The sequence below is a fragment of the Pectinophora gossypiella genome, chromosome 15, assembly GCF_024362695.1.
Source record: "Pectinophora gossypiella chromosome 15, ilPecGoss1.1, whole genome shotgun sequence".
In the NCBI taxonomy this organism is placed as follows: Eukaryota; Metazoa; Arthropoda; class Insecta; order Lepidoptera; family Gelechiidae; genus Pectinophora; species Pectinophora gossypiella.
Genome location: NC_065418.1, coordinates 13,867,743 through 13,888,743, shown reverse-complemented (window position 1 = coordinate 13,888,743; position 21,001 = coordinate 13,867,743). Strand labels below are relative to the sequence as shown.

Below are 21,001 nucleotides of genomic sequence, written 5' to 3'. Positions count from 1 at the left end.
AAAGTAACTGATATGACTCGTTGAAAACTAGCCTATTACGGGTTAGGCAGTATACGGTAGGAATGTGATTTTTGTAAGGAGTGTCCGGGTCCACTTGGTTAAGTTTGGGAACCACTGACCTAAAAAGTTGCCAAGATTGCAAGCTGCACTGAACAGATAGTGGGAGCCTTTTGGGGCGGTGGAGTCGAAGGAAAAATGGCTGTTGAACAGAACTTGGCACGTGATCCAACTCCTTGTCGAAAACATTTACTTACACAAAGATATTATCTGTGATTTTTGTTTCGTCTATATTTTTACTTGACCTGTTTCTGTAACAAATAAAGAAACAGTTTGGTGATTTCTGTTATTGAATTTGTTGTATATCACTTACATAAGCTACTTCGCCCGGATTCGATTAGCCATAGAGGCAGCCAATCATTTCGAAACAACAAGTACTCCTCCGTGGTCCCTAGTTTCGTTGGGACATTACAGGCGCACTAAGTCGTTAGCCCCGGTTCTTAAATATTATTTATTGTTACCACCTTAAATACCATATTTGTGCAATAAATGTTTTGATTGATTGATTGATTGTTGCTACTTACTAATGTAAGTACGTTGTCCTTACATGAGCCACGTCAGGGGCCTTTGGCGGCTCAATAGTAACCCTGACACCAGGGTTGATGAGGTTGGTACTCCACCTCACAGCCCACACGATAAGAAGAAGATGGTAAGAATCATCTCTCAATGTAAGTAGGTAGTTATTGGGCATTCTAAATCATCTTTTTTTCTCAATTTCACTCACAGCTCGCTCGCCCGACGAGCGAGCTGTTTCGCTTCATTTCGAAAAAAGATGATTTAGAATGCCCAATAACTGATTCGAAATTGTGGAGACCGATTGCAATTGAAAATCAACTAACCTGGTTCCAAGCTACTTTGACACTAATCTCACTATTGTATTTGAAACATAATTTTTATAACATCCAAATCACATGCTTTTGTCTAGGCCGGAGGCTCGTACCTTCCAGATTCAGATCTACTAAGCTTTGACATTATCTAGGCCGATTGCTCATGCTTGCTACAGCATCCAGATATGTCGTGGCTGTTCTGTTCTGTCTCTGTACTTGGTATCTAGACAAATTGTCCTTAGGTTTAACCTACTAAACAAATTTTCTGTATCTAGGCCGGTTGCTCGTACTTTTCCAGGTTTACAAAGCTTTGATGTGTACTGTGCTGGTTGCTCATGCCTGTAAGAATGCTATGTAGGCATACAGATACATCGAGGCTATCCCTGTACTTAGTACCTAGACACAGATTTTCTGCCTAGACCGGTAAGTAACCTTCCAGCAGGTACTGTTCCACATCGTGTACTTAAGTACCGCAACGGACAACAAGGATATATCTAAAACTCTTGTGCACTGTTTGAACACTATGAACCAAATGATCGCAAATTGCTATCTGAACTTATGAACCTGGTAGATCAAAAAGTCTTATTCTGAACAGGAATCACGAACTAAAACATTGTCATATGATTTGATTGAACGGTATCGTTTTTATGTCGCATTGTCATCTGTAGTCCTTACCGAAACAAAACGACATCATAAACTTGTAGGTAAAGAATAGGTGTCCAAGTTTTTGCTTTAACTAACAAGCGCAACGTGTTTAGAAAGTGAAGGTTCTGAATATGAATAAAGTAAATTTTCAAAATAAGAAGTAAGTATATGGATTAGACATTTTTGTAAGATATGATTTTGATTATGATATTTCCTCCTTGTTCAGCGGAGAAATGAAGTAATGATACCGCCACAATTTGAATTATAATGTAGACAGTATTCTTAAATTATATTTATATTATATATTACTATATTTAATTATTAGTATTTTAAATTTATAAGGAAACTATTATAAAAGGTGGGTTCAGATTATTATGAACATTTGTTTGGAAACAAGGTTATAACAATGCAGCAGACTCTCGAAATTGGTAGTGTGTTGGAAGTGAGAATTATCGCCCGTGGATGGATTTTGTGCGAGTTTTATGATGTTAAAATAATTGGATATGAGGAATACACTTCTATACTCCTCCCTGCTTGGCCTTTAAGGAGAAAGTTGCGTCATCTCGGTCAAATAATAAAGGCAACCGTGCTCAGAATTGACACTGACAAAAAATATGTTGACATGGTTGATAACTGCGATCGATAAGAAAGGCTATTATGATTCTTTTTATATGGTAAAAGAAAATATATGGTACTTCATGGCTTCGAAAGGTACGTTATTCATCGACGATTCATAAATAACTTTTGACTTGCAGATCCCTAATAATTATTCTCATGCAGCGACCGTTCATTTTTGCTGACAAGTTAAATGTGCTTTGTTTGTGTGTATACGTATTATCTATCTGTTTTGCTGATTGTGTTAGATGTTTGTTATGTGTGTATGTGTACAGTTGACAAAATATTTCGAAGCAGTTTACGTAACTACTTACAAAAGTCGCAAATGATAATGACTTAAATGAAGTACATGTCGTAAAATCCGACATAGGGATTGTGTCCTTTCTAACATGATGAATAATTGTTATGGGCTACATGCTGATCCCCTGTCACTGTAAGGTTCACCATATCCATCTTAGGACTTCGTATCAACAGTAGCTGCAAGTTGTCTTTGATTACTTGTGGCTCTGCCCATTCCATTAGGGATTATGGGCGTGAGTTTATGTATGTATGTAGTTATACGTATAATTGGTATAAAATATTATATTCAATATAGTTAGTTAGGTACATACACGACGTTGCTCACCTCACTATAATCTTTTGTTAAGTCCAAAAATAATCTTTAAAAATATTAGAGTAAAAAATCTGCTGTTGTTTGATTTGAAAAATACAAATGAACTATTCTGTGAACTGTACTCGGTTCCCATCAGCGGCGGTTTTATTGAATTAATGCGGTCCTATTGAAGTGTATCGTTTCAAATTACTTAGCAATAATAATTATCAAATGAAAAATGATATTTTTGTTTTCCACACTTTGCAAATTTTGCTGTGTAAGAATCAGAAATAACAAACATTTTAAATAAGTATAAAATTGTCATCACGTATGTATCCCGAAGGGGTATGCAGAGGTGGTTATAGATACCCACTTCTCGCTAGATATGTTTAATTATTGGTTACAAATAAAAAATAAATTATATCCTAAACAACAAACATATTATTATCTCTAGACACACTAAACTTTTAAAAGGATTAAATACAACGTACATACCTGACGAGAATAAAAAATACTAGGCATTTTGTCTGATGTTAAATCTTACTATTCTGCCCTAAGTTATAACCCGAAGGGTAGGTTAATGTAATAGGACGAACCTATTACCATTAACCGGGCACAAATCCTAGAAACCACGCTATATCGACTATTAATGATTAAGTCAAATCAAAATCAACATTAATGCAAACACATAAATTCTAATTTAGTGTTTTTTCTCTTATCTAGAGGTAAGTAATTAAGGTTAGAAAAATGTTGTCAACTCCTGGTGGCTGTTGTGCAACTTGCAACATTAAAAACCCTGAACTTACTCAGACCACAATATTTTTTTGACGTGATTGAATCGCTCGCGAGTGCTAAGTACTTATCTGCGTGCTCATCTACGCTCGACATCCTCAAAGTTCAGCCCTTTGCAACTCGTTGCCTACATAGCTGCAAAGACTTCACACACGCTTCACAACGAGGATTCACTGCGTTGAAATAATGTTCGTAAGTTTTACTTTCTTCCTTATTTTAAGTTTATTTTTACTTTAACTTAGACCTAATGAAAATTCAAATTTCAATTGCAGTTTTTCTTTAGTGTTCCAGTGCATTTTTAGTGTTTAAAAAAATATGATATTGAAATTAAAACTAGTTTGTTCTCTTGATAGGTCGGACTCTGAGTATGAGAAGCGGGCTAGAAGGAGCAACCCGGACATCAAACATCTGGATTCGGACGACGACACAACTGCTTCAGTGAGGTGAATATTTTATCATAGTAATTTCAATATGAGTTAGAGAGTTCTGGGCTATTGCTATAGGAATTATAATTTTGTTAAGGTGGATCATTTTCTATACCAAACTTACACGTATAGGTTTGCACAATTCACGTTTTGTTGATTATTTCAAAAGTACTTAGAAATATATTTTTTTTCTCATTTTGCGAAAGCTGCAAATTTAATTTTTATCTGCTTTTAAGTAAGAAACAAAACATTTTGTAGTTTGAGATAAGCATTTAAACCTTTCTTTTATTTCTTTAGTTCCAAGAAGAAAAAGCAGCCGAAATCAACGGCATCAAAGCGCAAGCCTTCGAGCAGCAGAGCTGCTTCGCCACCAAAAAAAGCCTTAAAGAAGACTTCTGGCTGGTGCTTGGAAAGCGACAGCGACGACGACGTGGCTCGCTACAAGAACGCTACCGAGCAGATCAAGTCGGCCTTCACCAAGCGAGTAGCCGACGGAGTTGTGCGCCGTACAGCCGATCTCACCGGCGACTTATTTGTAGAGCTAAGGCTCTACAATATCAAAGACATACGTAAGGTACAGCCGAAGGACCGGTGGGAGAAAGCGACTTTAAGCTTAAAGTATCAAGCAGATAACGACGCGCCGGAGCTGGTGCCGTTACGAGAATTTGTCCGATGCTGTAAGAAGCAATTTACAGAAGAAGGTGTTTTTTTCGCAGATAAGAAATGAAATTCGCTTTCTCACGGTTATTCACGTACCCGTACATTTAAATGCCATCTTACTTACTACTTTAATTTTAAACTTTCATGTTTTATTTTTCTAAAATTGTCTTAATTTGCTTTAGTGACTTAATGCTAGATATGTGTTTTAGGGTTCTATGAAATATAATATAAATAGTTTTGAATTCTATTAGCGCATTATAATTTACTTAATAAAAGTTAGATATCCCACGACGGAAAATATATCAATACACACACACTTCTTCTAATATTTACATAACTATCTAACAAACTAACTGAGCTGCGACTCTGCCGTTCGAATGTTCGACAAGCAAATATCTTGAACTTTAAAGGAGAAACATCTCTTTAGTTACATCTCTTTGGTTTAGTTTTAACTTTTAAATTATATTGTAATAGCTCCTTATTGTCCTCAAGATGTCTAAAGTTACCAGGTCCGTTTATTGTTCAGTTTGCGATTTATCTATAAAAAGTAAAGCTTTTTCCGCTCATTTGCGAAGTATTTTGCATAAAAATAACAGCTCTATTATAGAATGTGAAGGTATAGAAAAGATAGCCAGCGCATTTCGCAGTCGTATCGCGTCATACCGGGTTCATTGCGAGAATGAAGAAAAGTATAGAGCCAGGCCACCGATTGCGTATCTGCGCGCACTGCGCCGACGCCTGCGCGCCCTGTTAGATGCGCGTCGCGAAGCCTTTGATACTATCAAAACTAACTTTGACTTTTTTGCAGAATTCTCTTTGCCTAAAGATAATACAACCGAAACAAAGTCTTTCGCTACAGAAAACATAGTTTTGCATAAAAACTATGATTTCGATGAATTGTTTTCTAAAATTAGTCATATAATTTCTACAAAAATTGATGAATTTCAAGAGCGTGACAGCGGGTGGTCTTTCGTAGGGAATTTATATTTGGAAGTTAACATCAACAAATATAATCCATTAAGAGGTTCTGCATTTATTGATTTACCTAAAAGCATTAAATTTAGACGCGCTTGCCTTAACATACAAAATCGAGATAGCTTTTGTTTCTTGTGGTGCATTATGGCAGCGCTATTTCCTGTTAAAAATAATGCAAACAGAACATCATCTTATCCTCACTTTGATACTGTGCTTAACACCAGCAATATGTCTTTCCCGGTCGGTTTAAACGACATAAAAATATTTCAAAAGAATAATCCAAAGATCAGTGTCAATATTTACGGTCTCCAAACTACTCTAAAAAACAAAACCGAAGTAGTTGGTCCGCTCTACAAGACTGAACGAAAAAGAAAATATCATGTTAATCTTCTATTACTAGAAAACGGAACTCAGTCCCACTATTGTTTGATAAGACATTTAAGTCGATTGCTCAGAACGCAGATAACAAAACATCACGGTAAAATATTTTTTTGTGATGAGTGTATGATCTTCTTTAGCAACCAAGATAAACTTGACAAACACGTATGTAGTGGGGTCAAAACCATTTTACCAGACCAAGGCTCTATCATACAGTTCAAACATTTTGAAAGAATGCAGGATATGCCATTTGTCATTTACGCAGATTTCGAGTCTTTATTACAGCCAAATAATAATATAGAGCAGGACAAGTGCACACGCAATCTACAAAAGCATGTGCCTTCCGCATTTGGTTACTATGTTGTTTGCTCTTACGATAACTCTTTAAATCGGTATGTATCCTATCGCGGTAAGGATTGCGTCGACAAATTTCTCGAATACCTTAGAAGAGATGTATTAAAAATTTATGATATTCTTAACAATCCTGTTAAAATGCTGCCCTTGACCGATGAAGAAAAGCAAAGTTTTTCTAAGTCCCATTATTGCTACTTGTGTAACAAACTGTTATTTGAAGACAAAGTTAGGGACCACTGTCATTTAACAGGTCGCTATCGCGGTGCTGCACATTCTTACTGTAATATTCGTTTTCGTTTGCCGAAATTCATCCCCATTTTTTTTCATAATTTATCAGGCTATGACAGTCATCTGTTTATACGTGAATTAGCAGACATTGCTGGTGACATTAAAGTGATAGCCAAAACCAAAGAGAATTATATTTCTTTTACTAAATTCTTTACAATAAATCACCAAGGTCAGCAAGAGTACGTACCTGTCCGTTTTGTGGATTCATTCAAATTTTTGGGCACCAGTTTAGAGAAATTAGCAGAAAATATAAATAAAGACGGTTTTACACACTTGGCACACTTTTATCCTGAAAATCGACAATTTAATTTATTAAGACGTAAAGGTGTTTATCCTTATGAATACATGACTAACTGGGAATCTTACGCGGAAGATAAGTTACCACCGAGAGAGTGCTTCTATAGCAGTATAAGCGACGAAGTCGTTTCTAAGTCTGATTATAATCACGCATTAAGTGTTTGGCAAACATTTAATTTGAAAAATCTAGGTGAATATACCGACATATATCTAAAAACTGATGTACTGTTATTAGCCGATATTTTCGAAAACTTTCGCGCAACGTGCAAAAATAACTATAGGTTAGATCCAGCGTTTTATATGACTGCTCCAAGTTTAAGTTTTGATGCTATGTTACTGAAGACTGAAGTTAAATTACAACTTATAGAAGATTTAGAAATAATTCGTATGATTCAAAAAGGTATTCGCGGAGGAGTTTGTTTGTGTTCTACTAGGTACGCGAAAGCTAATAATAGGTACCTGTCAGATTATGATTCTAAAATTGCAGAGAGCTATTTATTATACATAGATTGTAACAATCTATATGGATTCGCAATGTGTGGTTTTTTGCCACACTCAAATTTTGAATTAATTTCCAAAACCGAAATCGATTCTCTTGATATACTTAACATTCCAGATAATTCGAGTTACGGTTATATCTTTGAAGTAGACTTAGAATATCCTGATCATCTGCATGACTTACACAACGACCTTCCATTTTGTCCTCAAAAATTTAAACCCCCCGGATCAAAAACTTCGAAATTAATTCCTAATTTATACGACAAATTTAGGTACGTTATTCACTATTTGCATCTAAAAACATGCTTAAAACATGGTTTAAAATTAAAGACAATTCATAGAGCTATCAAATTTCAACAAAGTCCGTTCTTAAAACAGTATATCGATTTGAATACAGAGTTGCGTAAAAAAGCAAAATCTCAATTTGAACAGGACTTCTTCAAATTACTAAATAATAGCATTTTTGGTAAAACTTTAGAGGACACTGAGAAAAGGTTAAATGTAAAATTAGTAAATCAGTGGTCGGATTCAAGAAATAAGACCAAGAAGCAATTAACAGCGGAGCATTTAATATCAAGGCCCAACTATAATAGTTCAACTATTTTTACAGATAATTTTATTGCAATTCAGATGAAACCAGAAACAATAACTTTAGATAAACCTATTTATATAGGTTTTACGGTTTTAGAGATTTCTAAAAGCCATATGTACGATTTTCACTATTCTGTAATGAAACCAGTTTACGGACCTGATATTAATATTTGTTATACAGATACTGACAGTTTCTTGTATTATATAAAAACCAAAGATATATACAAAGACCTAAAACTGAGCTTTGAATCGTATTTCGATACGAGTAATTATGATGAAAACAATGTATATGAGATTATTTGTCGTAATAAAAAGATACCTGGCTTGTTTAAAGACGAGTTAGGCGGCAAACTTATTGTTGAATTTGTAGGCTTAAGATCTAAACTGTATTCTATCAAGACCGAAGAAATAGAATTAAAAAAGGCTAAGGGAACAAAAAAGTCTGTGATTAAAAAGATGCATTTTAAGGATTATAACAAAGTTTTGATGGAAAATGATGTGATCCGAAAAAAGAATATTATATTTAAATCTCTTAGACACGAAATTTTTACACAATCTGTTAATAAGGTAGCACTATCGTCAAATGACGATAAACGTGTTATATTACGAGATCAGATTTCAACTCTGTCGTGGGGTCATAAAAAAATATTTTGAGTTTTATATATCAACAGATTAAATTTATTTAGCTTTTAATTAGTATTAAGAACCAATATATGTTGCAGTGCTTCGGAAGGCACGTTAAGCCGTTGAGGGCTACTAGCAAAACGCTTGCACAAATTGCAGTGGAGTATATGCTCCATTCCCCTCCGGTTGATTGAGGGGAGGTCTATACCCAGAATTTTATGTTTATGTTTTTACTGTAATAAAGTATTAAAATTAATGTTTGTTTTTATTTTTCTGGAAGCAAAACTTAAACTGAAGACCATCAAATTCTCGAAATATCTTTTGACATTCATACAAGTTTATAACAAAAAAATATAATATTCATACAAGATTTATAGCTGGAATTGCAATTTCACGTGGTATTTCTTGGATTTGATGGGTTATAGATATTATTTTTTAACAAAAGTCATTCCTTGATAAGATAACTGCTTACGCCTGCTTTAAACAAGTAGAGACATGTTCTTAAAAAAATACTGCAGGTAGATCACGTGGCAGTCCAACTAACTCATATTTGTAACATGAGCTATAAGGCAAACCCTATATGACAGAATGAATAAGTTATACTATTTCCTATTCACTAGCTTAGGTTGCAATTTGCAAGCTCAACAGTTCATACAACTGCCTTTATCTTTAGACTCAGCAGTTTTATTTTATTTTGAAGAAATAATTCATTCTGTTGTCTACTTTCATAGCAAACAGTTCTGAGTTACCTAAACACGTATATCCTCCCTGATTATCAATTTTGATCATGTCGAGACAGCAGCTACAACTATCTTCGGCAGAAGCCTCGTTTATCATAAATATGAGTCCCGATATTCCTAAATATATAATCAAACTCGAAATTTTGCATACGGAAGAGACAGATAGTGAAGTAAGCGTGAAACTGAATTCTAGAGCCCAGTACGTGGTACATAACAATCGTGATAACGTTCTATACAAGGCACTTCAACTTATGTACCAAATGGGTTCTGAAGTGGCGGCAAGAAATGAAAGTTTAGACAATATAGTGCAGTCTCATCACCAGTCGTACTCAGGTAAGCATTACTAGTTTTTATTTAGTGAGTAATTAGCGCCTCTTAGTCTACAACGTGTCATCAATTTTGATTGCTTGATTTAAAATAAGTGCCAGTGAGTTTTAACATACATACATACATAAACTCACGCCCGTAATCCCTAATGGGGTGGGCAGAGCCACAAGTAATCAAAGACAACTTGCAGCCACTGTTGAGTGAGTTTTAAGTTTAATATTAATGTGTTTTCTAACTCTCAAATATCTAAGTATTAATATATTATTTATTTTGTTTCAGATAACCTATGATTGCGAAATTTACTAATTGTAATTTATCATGAAATCTTCAAGAACAGGCGAAAACCCTGGTACAAACAGTAGTCTCAAAATTAAAAGAAAGTCAAATAAAACGAAACCTCTTCAATCTTTCGTAATTAGAAAGGAGCCAAGAAAGGGAATTCGTCTTATCAAATTAACCATCCAGGACTTGATCGAAGAAGCATCGTCATCACCCCAGACAGCAGATAGTGACAGTGTTGTGTTAAATGCGCAGTATGTTGTTAAAGACGCTGTTGATGACATTTTCGACCAAACCGAAAACATAGTTAACAAAATATCAAAAAAGTTAAGTAGTGATGATATATTTTACAACTTTTAAAGGAATATTTTGTATTTTTGTAATAAGTATTCACAAAAAATGTTAATTTATTGTTATGAAAGTAGACAACATTATCGTTAATGTGAAATAAATAGTGAATGAAAATTTAATTAATAGGTGTTTAATTTCATGCCTTCCTTAACATCAAAAAATAAAATAAAACAAATCAAATCAGTCACATTTATCTTTATTATTATAAAAATGTTTGAAAAGGTACACATTATTGTCTATATACCATTTTTTTAAACATATAACGTTCTGAAGTGCACACTGTTTCAAATGATGAACACATCTTAAGTTTTTAATAATACAGTATTTTTCATGCAATTTAATCAAACTTGGACAACCTTCCTCTCCTATGTCAACAATATTACAATCTACACACAAGTTTTTAATCCACTCAATTTTTTCACTACCTTTAACAAATACATTTTTATTTTTTAAGTAAACTGGTATTAAACGTAGAAATTCACGATAGTCTACGAAACCTTCACTCCAAAATAGTCCTCGATACCTTTCTAACCACCTCACTTGTTTTCTTTCTTCAGCTGACAAAGTAGAGTATGCAAAGGGTGGTTTCACTAAAAAATTTTGAGTAGACGCCTTTGTTGCTATTGCACACTCCTTCACAATAAAGTTATTATTAATATCTTTAAATCCTTGAAGATCAACGAAGATGATATTTGTGTTCATGATATTTTTTTTACTATGCTGCTTAAAGGTTTGTACTCAAAAATACAATCGTTTAATATTAAACAATAAGCTGCAGTCTGATCAGGTATATCTTGGTCAGCTTCTATTTCAACTCTGACATCTACTGAGCCTTTTAAAGTTTCTTGTTGTCGACAGCAGTCAATGACAAAAAGGGGGGCAATATCTTTAAATTCTTTCAGACTTAACAACGGCTCAGCACGTCGTCCGTAATACGACTGTTGGAATCTTGTATATAACTCGTATAATAAAGATATTTTATTGTCAGAAAAACTTACATTCAAATTTTCATATGGATAATATATTTGATTCAAGAACACTTTAACACCAGTTACATTACAATGGTCAAACTCTGACATAGAACTCTTTACATTTTGTTTTCTATTCGTTTGTAATCCAATTATTATAAAGCGTGGTTTTTCTATTTGAGAAGACGTTTTGATTGACCAAGTATGTTTTTGCGTTTTAGGAAGCAAAGGATACTCATAAACATCCCAATTTCTAAAAGCTAAGGTGATAGAACGGTCTCTCTCTAAATGTTTCAGTAGGTTAACTCTCTCGCGATCAGAAACTTTAATGTGAGGTACACGCCAAACTATTTTGGTGATAATAATATCATCTACTACTTCTCCAGTGCTCAGTCGTAAAGCATTTAAGTTAGTATTACTTCTTAATAAAACCAACTCGTGTTTACAGTTTATTATGATTTTTTTATAATCCTCTGCAAAACCTAATATTTTATTTAAAGGTATAGATACAGAAAATATTCCACTATTGATATTCTTAGAACCATTAATTGACCAACCCCATATTTTTGCTGATTTTGATTCATTTTCATTCATAGACAAATATGATTTCATAGTTGTTGTTATACCTGCATTTTTAATTTTATCAATTTCTATTCCATTTAATTCGTAACGAATATCTTGGAACAAAAATAAGATAGCATTATTGATAAAATGTATGTCTGTAACCGTTGCTTTATCATCATTTTTGTATACGTTTACTTTACCCTCTATGAATAAAGTACTCATGGAAGGCAACACATACAAATCTTGCTGATTAATAGGGATCCGGATTTCATCGTTCTTGTTGAAACTTGTTACATATGGTTTGTAGGAATGAAATTCGAAACTTTCAATGCTGTTATCAGACACTGGGGACTCTAACACGTTTAAAATATTCATTTTAATAAACCAATTAATTTAAGAAATTGTTTATTTTCTTTAGATATTTTTTTAAGCCTTTTCGTAGGTGTTATTTTTCGCGAAGCGCTTTGTAAACTAACAGTATTTTGAATTGTTGTCGTGGTTTTATTGTAAACTAACATTTTTTCCTGAGATGTAAATACAACTGTATTTCCTCACCGCGTAAATTAACTAAATTGTTTTTTGCGTCGAGCAGTCTTATATTTATTTGGCTAACTGAGTTTTGATTAACAGGAAAATAAATTAAGTTTTTAGGTATTTCTATAATGCGATAGCCTGGTGGTACATTAGGCACAAATTCATAAATTATATGACTGGGTACTCCATTAACGAAGGAGCCACTAACAATATCACACTCTATTCGCACAATAGTTGTAGCTATAATATTAACTGGAAAGTGCGACTCATGTAAGGTTTCTGATTTTAATATTTCTTTATTAAAACCAAATAGGTCACCAAACGAATTGTCCTTTTCAAAGTGTATGTCTTTTGAACTATAAAGTTTAGTTTTCAATGTGTTATTATTAGATGATAATCTTAATACACAATCTTTAACGTTTTTTTTTAAATAATCAAATATATCTTGGAGTTCATACGAACCCTCCGGTAGTTGAAGAATTCCATTTTCTCCGTAAAAGAACATATTATTTTCTGAATCGATGTTAGGTATTGAATTAAATGTCGAAAAATATAACAATGCACACTCATATTCTCCCTTCAAATCCAGAGCTGGTGAATAATATGTCGTCAACGTAGATTCGCATCCAGTTATAGACAGAGTGAAAGCCATTGTTGAAATGAATACTAATACGTGTTGTGTATCATTTTATTTTATACTCTTTCCAAAAGTTTTTTAAAAATTTAATACATAAGTGACCACAATTGGTGGTACCGAATGTTTGAAATTGACAGTAATTATAATTAATCAAAGTGTCCTTCAAGTAGTGAATTAGCTCTAGAGGAGGTTTCAGGTTACCGAAACTATCAAAATATTGGCAGTAATTATTTACTTTAGCGTAAGCTACCCAATGAGTACCAGAATTTTTAGAACTATCTAGGTTCAAAACAGCGCATTCAATTTTTCTGGGCTTTCTTGGCAGACTATCTCTCATAAAAACACCACGAAAATAAGGCAAGTTTTGAGTATGTTCTAATATGTCGATATTGGTTAGAGCTCGTGTGGGTAGCCGCTTTTTCAGTTTTTTGGATGGGTTAGATATAATCCACTCCCTTTCTTGTAGGGTTTTACATAAAGCCCTTTTCCAATAGCAATAGATTCCATCATCTTATTGTGTCGTTCAGATTCTTTAAGATTTTGTTGTGCTGATTTGTAATCGTTTACTGCTTTAGCAATACCAGCCGCACCACCAGCTAGAGTGCCAAGTGCTGATAATCCAGCAAATATAGGTATCAATGGTAATATTCCACCAGTCTTTTTTGGAATGGGAATTAAGCGCGGTAAATGTACTCCTTTTTTCTTGTTGAAGATCTTTTTTGCTGCTAGGTAAGCAATCTTTATTGCCGTTTTGTTGTCCTTGCATTTTATTTTTTTCAAATGTGTACGTATTTTACTAACGCCATTCTTAAATGCATTAATACCAGCACCGGCTTTTAATTTGGCCTTCATAGCATTCTTTACTAACCATGAAGCCATTTTCTCACCCTTTCCTGCATCCTTCGATCTCAATCTTTGACGCGCAATTTTCATTAGTTCAAAATCTGCTTTATGTCTAATATCTAAATTCTTGTTAGTGTAAGCTATGTCGTGATGCATGCAAGCTTCATCTAACTTATTTATTCCTCTATCGCCTCTCAATAATCTTTTCTTTATTTTTGTTCCTGGGCCGCAGAATTGATAACCTGGTAAATGTAACTCGACTGGCAAATTACTTATTATGTTATTTAGAAGACCACTTCCTTTCATTGATAGAAATTTAATGAGACAATATAACGGTTATCTTTCTTTTATACATCCTATTTCAAATCATTTATGCTAATCCAGCTATTCTCATTTTTATTTAATCCCAACCATTTTACAAAAAGTTTATTACCTTTTCTTTTAATAACCTTTTCAATCAAGTACACATCTGGAAATTTTGTTTTTTGTAATTCATATTCGTAAAATGAACCAAGAATATTTTCTTTATTTTTGTCTTGTAAATGATAGGTTATGGGATTAGTGTTGTTAACTTTCACTATATTAAATATTTCTGTAGACCAGTTCGGTGTGTACCCTTTATAAAAGTCACTTTTGTGCTTGCTAATGCGTACTTGGTCACCAATTTGGTATTTTGCTTTTGTTTTTTTTCTTTTAACTTGTGAACTGAGGATGTTTTCTTTTATAATGTGTTCATTTTCCTTATTTACATCTATCGGTTTAAATTTAGTAGTACGATGCACACTATTGTTATACGATGTAACAGCTAAATCTAATATTTTCGGCACCCATTTATATTTGCCTTCTAAGCTAAAATACTTATACAGTTTACTTTTTAACGTTCTGATCAATCGCTCCACTATTGAGGCCTTTTTTGTAGAAAATGTTGAATAATGTTTAATACCATACTGCTTCATCAAATTTTGGAAAGAAGCGTTAAAAAACTCCTTTCCTTGATCTGTTTGTAAAAAAGAAGGAGTGCGTGCAGAACTATCTAAAATATTTAGCATAGCTTGCACAATCATATTTTTTGCTTTTGATTTTAATGGTATAGCCCAAGAAAACTTAGAAAAAGTATCAATTACAACCAGTATGTACTTAAAACCACTATTATAATGAGAAAATTTTTGCATGTCAATAAGGTCTGCTTGCCATAAATCATCGATTCCTTTAATAACTGTTGGTCGACGAGGAAAATTCCGTCTCGCAGGTTTATGTAGTTCTTCCACGATACTCAGTTTACTCATGCTGCTTTTTTAGAGGTATTTTTGTTTGATATAGTTGCAATTATTTTATCGATTTCAGGCTTATTATAATAGCTAGCTGACAAAGCTACATATAATTGTTCTTTAAACTGTTTTAAATAAGAGTCTATTTCACTTTTAACTTTCTGTTCAAATTCTTTGGTAGAATATATTTGTTTCAGTTTCGTTTCAATGTATTGTTTATTAACTGCTTCATCATTAAATGACGGAGAAGGTAGTCCTCGTAAGCGTGTGAGCTTTAAATCAAAGTCTCCTGTATCTGATTTCACTAAAGTATCATTTAATGCTTCGAAATAATCTGATAGACGTAAACGTTTATGTACGTGATGACCAAATTTATCTATGTTCATTTTTTGTGTTAACAAATGCACAAATAGAAGTCAACTGTACAAATTTTGTCATTATATCTTATTTTATTTAATAATATTAGCTTCACGCAATTCATCTATAATTGAAATAATTTCATTATCCAACACAGTGTTGCCAGCGTCACGGGATGCAACAAGCAATTTTAACCTTTCTACCAATTCGTTAGGATCATCCCAATAAACGAAATCTGTATTTTGATTTACTTTCTTTAACAGGGGAAGACCTCTTCCTTGTGTAAGATTTTCGGTACTTGAAAAATCTCTTTCTTTTGAATGTCTGAACAGCGGTTTTATAATACGTAAATACTTTAAACCCTTATTGCTCTTTATTGGTTTCTTTTGATCATAGTCTCTACGATGCGCGTTGGTTTCAAGCAACGCAACCTTATACGCTTGTTTATCCTGTTCTGTAACTAATGACAGATTAGGTGTCTTTTTTGTTAATAATTCCATAAAACCTGGAGTTTTTTCGAAATTAAGATTACCAATATGTAGACCATCTTCTTCATCTGACACTCGTGTAATACCCATCATAAGCTTTCCACGATCATATCTTAATCCAAAAGGAACATCTCGTATAACATCAGATGATAAAGACCACGATGATACATTTTTAAGTGGACTTGAATCCGACTCCAATGTTTTGAATGATTCATTACTAAAATTATTACTGCCGTATGAGTCGTTGACTGGAGTACTTAGGAGTGGGGGCTTAGGAGTAGCTTCATTTAAATCATCTTCGCTCGAACAATCGTAACTACTATCGCTTTCGACTGATTCTTCTTTTTCAGTTTTAAAACTATTTTCAAAATCGTTTATATGGTCTTTCGCAGGCTTAGCTGCGATTTCCTTCAATGGTTTGGATATTGGTTCGAAAATAGTTTCTAAAATTTGTTCATTATTATTTTTAATATTCCTCATCATCTTCACTTTTTTCTTCACTGCAGATGCAGATTTTATGATTCGTTGTTTAAGGTCTTTTTCCATTTGGGATTGACTTCGGTGCTGTTCAGTTTACAAATGAAAGCTAAGATCCAATGATGTATTTAATATACCAGTTCAATCGAGAACAATAAATGTATCAAATTTCATCCTATAACACCCATTATTTTTTTCACAATCTTTATTAATCACAACATAACTGTATTGTTTTTTCCATACTTTAGAACACATTTTACGAAATTGTATCCAGGACATATCAGACCCAACATGTTCGTCATATATGTGTCTTAAATTTATATCATCTTGTTTAAATAGCACAATCAGATTTGCATTGTCTCTAATAAGTTGCTTTGGGACTTTGGTATATGTTTGATTTAAGTAAAAGCAATCAATATTTTTGTGTCTTCCCATAGAAAAGTAATCTCGAATATTGTTTTGATTTTCACAGGCTACGTCGTCAAAAATTATTATGGAATTAGGCTTGGCGTGATGAGGACTCAAAATTTCTTCACTTTCAGTATAGTTTTCAAATGTTACGTTTGGTACCAATTTTAATACCTTTTCTAAGAAGATATATTTTGGTTGGTAAAGAGATTTTGAATAAATATATAAGTTATCAAAACGTAAACCGTCTTCATGTAATAAAAGTCCTATTACTAAATTTGTCTTTCCACAGTTTGACGGACCACAAACTATGCATCGAATTGAATTTGGTAATAGTTTACCGTGACGGTGTACTTTAGAACCATTCGTAACAGGACAAACGTTATTTAGGTTCAAGGATTGTTTTTGTTTTATAAATTTCATCACTCGTGTGTATCTCCGGAGCCGTCTGTCATGTACTAAAATCTTAAGTTGTTGACCTAAGTATATATGTTAAAATGATTCACAGTACGAAACAACACAATAAGCAAAGGTTAGTTGATTTTCAATTGCAATCGGTCTCCACAATTTCGAATCAGTTATTGGGCATTCTAAATCATCTTTTTTCGAAATGAAGCGAAACAGCTCGCTCGTCGGGCGAGCGAGCTGTGAGTGAAATTGAGAAAAAAAGATGATTTAGAATGCCCAATAACTACCTACTAATGTATTCGTTACGATGCCACTAACACCCTGTATTATCATAATTAAAACACATAATAACGGGTTCTTACCGCGTTTAAATGGGGATATGAGACTCCCGATATTTCGACACTGTTGCAAGTGCCATGATCACGGGATGACTGATGAGATTGGAGTGGAGTAGGTGGAGGTGATAATAACCGCGTAAACTTAAAACAATGTATACCCTGTATTATGTTGTTGTTATGTAACATTTTAGTAACCTATTTAAGTAGTCTAAGCGTAAGTTTCAGTCTCATTTCAAAAACCCTTTTATTCCGCTTATTTTGAGTGTGCGAATTCCACCCTCGCACAATGCATATAACATCTGCCACCCCAACAATAAATAACAAGGGTTTATTAAATTATAAGGGGTCAAGTGTCGGTATTTTTTATTACGTTACGACCAAAGTGGGCCAAATACGTGTTTCATTACGAATGAGGCCCAGCCACGGGTACATGCTGGAAATTAATTGGGATATTATTACGAAAGTATATTTATGCTGCTTTGTTTTATGCTGCCGGGCTAATATGCACAACGTGATAAAATTATCAATCGATTCAATCTTATCTAATTTAATTTTAATTTCTAGTTTATAATTTTCACATTTTTGTAATTTTTATATTAATAATTTTTGTACCTACATATTTATTATTTTTGCATGGACGTTATTTTAGTCTGAAAATAAAATTATTTGAATTTGAATAAGTAAATGACATTTGTATGAAACGTGGTCCAAGAATCTCCACTGATAAGACTTATGTGATGAAAGCTTATGCTTTCCCTTTGATTCTGGCAAAGTTCTATCAGATTCGGTCTCTGGGTTCTTTTCCTGCGGTCATATTTGTCCTGGCTAAAATGTGATAAAATACAGTCGGGGCTAAAATTGACTCAAGATTTGTTGCTGAATAACTCATCATCATCAATTTAAGAGCCACGCTCTTGTCGGTGTAGCATTTTCCATTCCAGTCTATCAAATGCCAATTCCTTGACTTCCCTATAAGACACGACGTTAACCTTTAAACTAAGTGAATAACTAAGTGTACATAAATAATTATAAATCATAATGTATATTATTTTAAAGAGGATCTTTTCGTGTAATCCGAAACATAAAAAATACAATTAATAGTAAAAGTAAAAACAAATTACAGTCAATTTACATCTGTTGCGTCATTGTTTCTTGGTAATTAAGCTCGAGTTTCGTGCCTTTTACAGATTTGTTCTTATATTGATTCCTGAATCTGATCTGAGTGACAATAACACGAAAAAAATAGACAACTCTCCGATAGAGGCCGCCTAAGCTATTGCCGATTGCAAGAAATAGTCATCATTAGCAAGTCACTACGGTATTGCATATAAGCTTATCAGCATCTTGGAACTTGGTCCAAGAACCTCCACTGATGAGACTTGCATGTAATGATAGTAAGCTATAACTTCTTTTGAACTTTGCCAGAAACAAACAACACACTGGACAAGCACTTATGCTTGCAAAGTTCTATCAAATTCTGTCCTATGGTATTTTTTTACGGCCATGTTTGTCCTGAGTGTAAATACACTAGTGGACTGCAAAATCACACGTTAGAGCCTTTCCAACCTCTTTCTTCTATTCCGTATTTGCACAGCCGTTTGACCGCCTTACCAATAAAAAAATAAAAGAGGTACTTCTTCTTATCGTGTGGGTTGTGAAGTGGAATACCAGCCTCATCAACCCTGGTGTCAGGGTTATTATTGAGCCGCCAAAGGCCCCTTACATGGCTCATGTAACGATAACTCACATCAGTAAGTAGTAACCGGGACCAACGGCTTAACGTGCCTTCCGAAGCATCAGATCATCTTACTTTCGGACAATCGGGTGATCAGCCTGTAATGTCCTAAAAAACTCCCTAGTTTGGTTAGGATAAAGTATTATCACAAAGTGATTTTTGTGATATGTCCCCACCGTGATTCGAACCCGGGGCCTCCGGATCGTGAGCCCAACGCTCGACCACTGGACCACGGAGGCCGTTAATATCCAGTTAGACATAATGTAAGTATGTCGCCAACTTATGCAAGTTCTAACTGCATATTTGCAACAAGACCAAAGATTCTAAAATATTTAAAATTGGTGAACAGTAGTATTTGACTGCCAAGCAAAGTTCAATCGAATTATTTGATAATTGAATTCAGCCTTGCATAGCTGTTATGCTAAACTTAGACACGCGTTCTTCGCTTGTTTATTTTCAATGGCAAGCCGATATTGTAATATAAAGTAATAATATAATATCAGTAATATAAGGCATCTTGTACACAATGTACTTAAGTATAAGCGAAGTGCCTATATCTATCTACGATTATGGGATCGAAAACGTCTACATTGAAAATTACATTACGTATAAAGCCAATATGCGATATAATCGTGAAACCAATAGAAGAATAATAAATTCCTATATCTATTCATAATGTTTAGGTTGTTAGAGATATTGTTATTACCTCGTAAGAAAATTGGTAAAGTAGTGTTTTTCCATAAAACAAGGAATAAATAATTCTACGTACGGTCACGAGCATTAATATGTATACACTTTGGTACCACGTAACATTAACTTTTTTGACAAATTGAACTGTGAGTCTCACTAAATGTCAAATATTATGTTAGTGCGACAGAGTCCTAAAGTGGGTACATTATATTGCTGATGACTGTACTGGGTGTTAGTGACATCGTAACAAATACTGAGAGGGATGATTCAGAATTCAGAGCAAGATTCTGAGTTAATATCAAGTGGAGTTTTCCGTCTCAGTATTTGTTACGATGTCACTTCCACACTTCCACCCCGTACAAGTATGTACACGTAGCCATACAAGTGTGTATGGGTGTTAGTGACACTGTAACAAATAAATTGACATCAAGTGGAATTTCCTCTCGGAAAATTTATGAATATTTTAGTGTTTTTTTTAATTAGTTTCAGTTCCATACTTTTGCGACGGAATATTCCAGTTGATAACAAGTCAGAATAAAGGTCTAAATCATCCCTCAAAGTCGTTACGATGTCACTAACACTATATATAACGGCAACTCCGCTCCCCACCAGCCGCTGAGCTAGGTTTACCTCACCCCCGCGCCCCGGTCTTAATTCAGTCTTCAATCGTATGGACGTCAGACGTCACAGACGGCGCGTGTATGATAACGTCAATGTGTAGTGCCTGCGCAAAACAGGGTTTTTGTATGAAGTATCCGGAGTTTGGCTTTACTCTAAGGCCTCAAACTGGATGACAGCGGGGGCGGCTCGGCGGCGCGGGGAGCGGCGCGGCGGCCGCTGTTCTCGATGCCAGCGGCCAGATCGCGCGGTGTTGCGGCGGTATAGAGTTGTGGCTCAAATGAACGCGATGTCGAAACGGCGACAACGCATTTTCGATTGTAGTTCTTTTGTTTTGTACGATTTATTATGGG

At 34.2% G+C, this 21,001-nt stretch overlaps 2 protein-coding genes across 3 annotated transcripts in view; one reads left to right on the top strand and one right to left on the bottom strand.

Moving 5' to 3' along the window:
- Positions 1-21,001, bottom strand: part of LOC126373484 (connectin-like) — a 162,681-nt gene that overhangs the window by 9,079 nt on the left and 132,601 nt on the right. The gene's annotated exons all lie outside the window — the stretch shown is intronic.
- LOC126373379 (uncharacterized) lies at positions 3,236-4,695 on the top strand. Of its 2 annotated transcripts, XM_050019538.1 has the most exons (3): positions 3,236-3,716; positions 3,882-3,971; positions 4,251-4,695. In XM_050019538.1, coding segments are annotated over exons 1-3 (522 nt in total). In that variant the 5' UTR covers positions 3,236-3,714; the 3' UTR covers positions 4,681-4,695. The 2 variants fall into 2 exon arrangements, with proteins under 2 accessions (XP_049875495.1, XP_049875494.1); XM_050019537.1 differs by lacking the exon at positions 3,236-3,716 and having other exon boundaries at positions 3,812-3,971.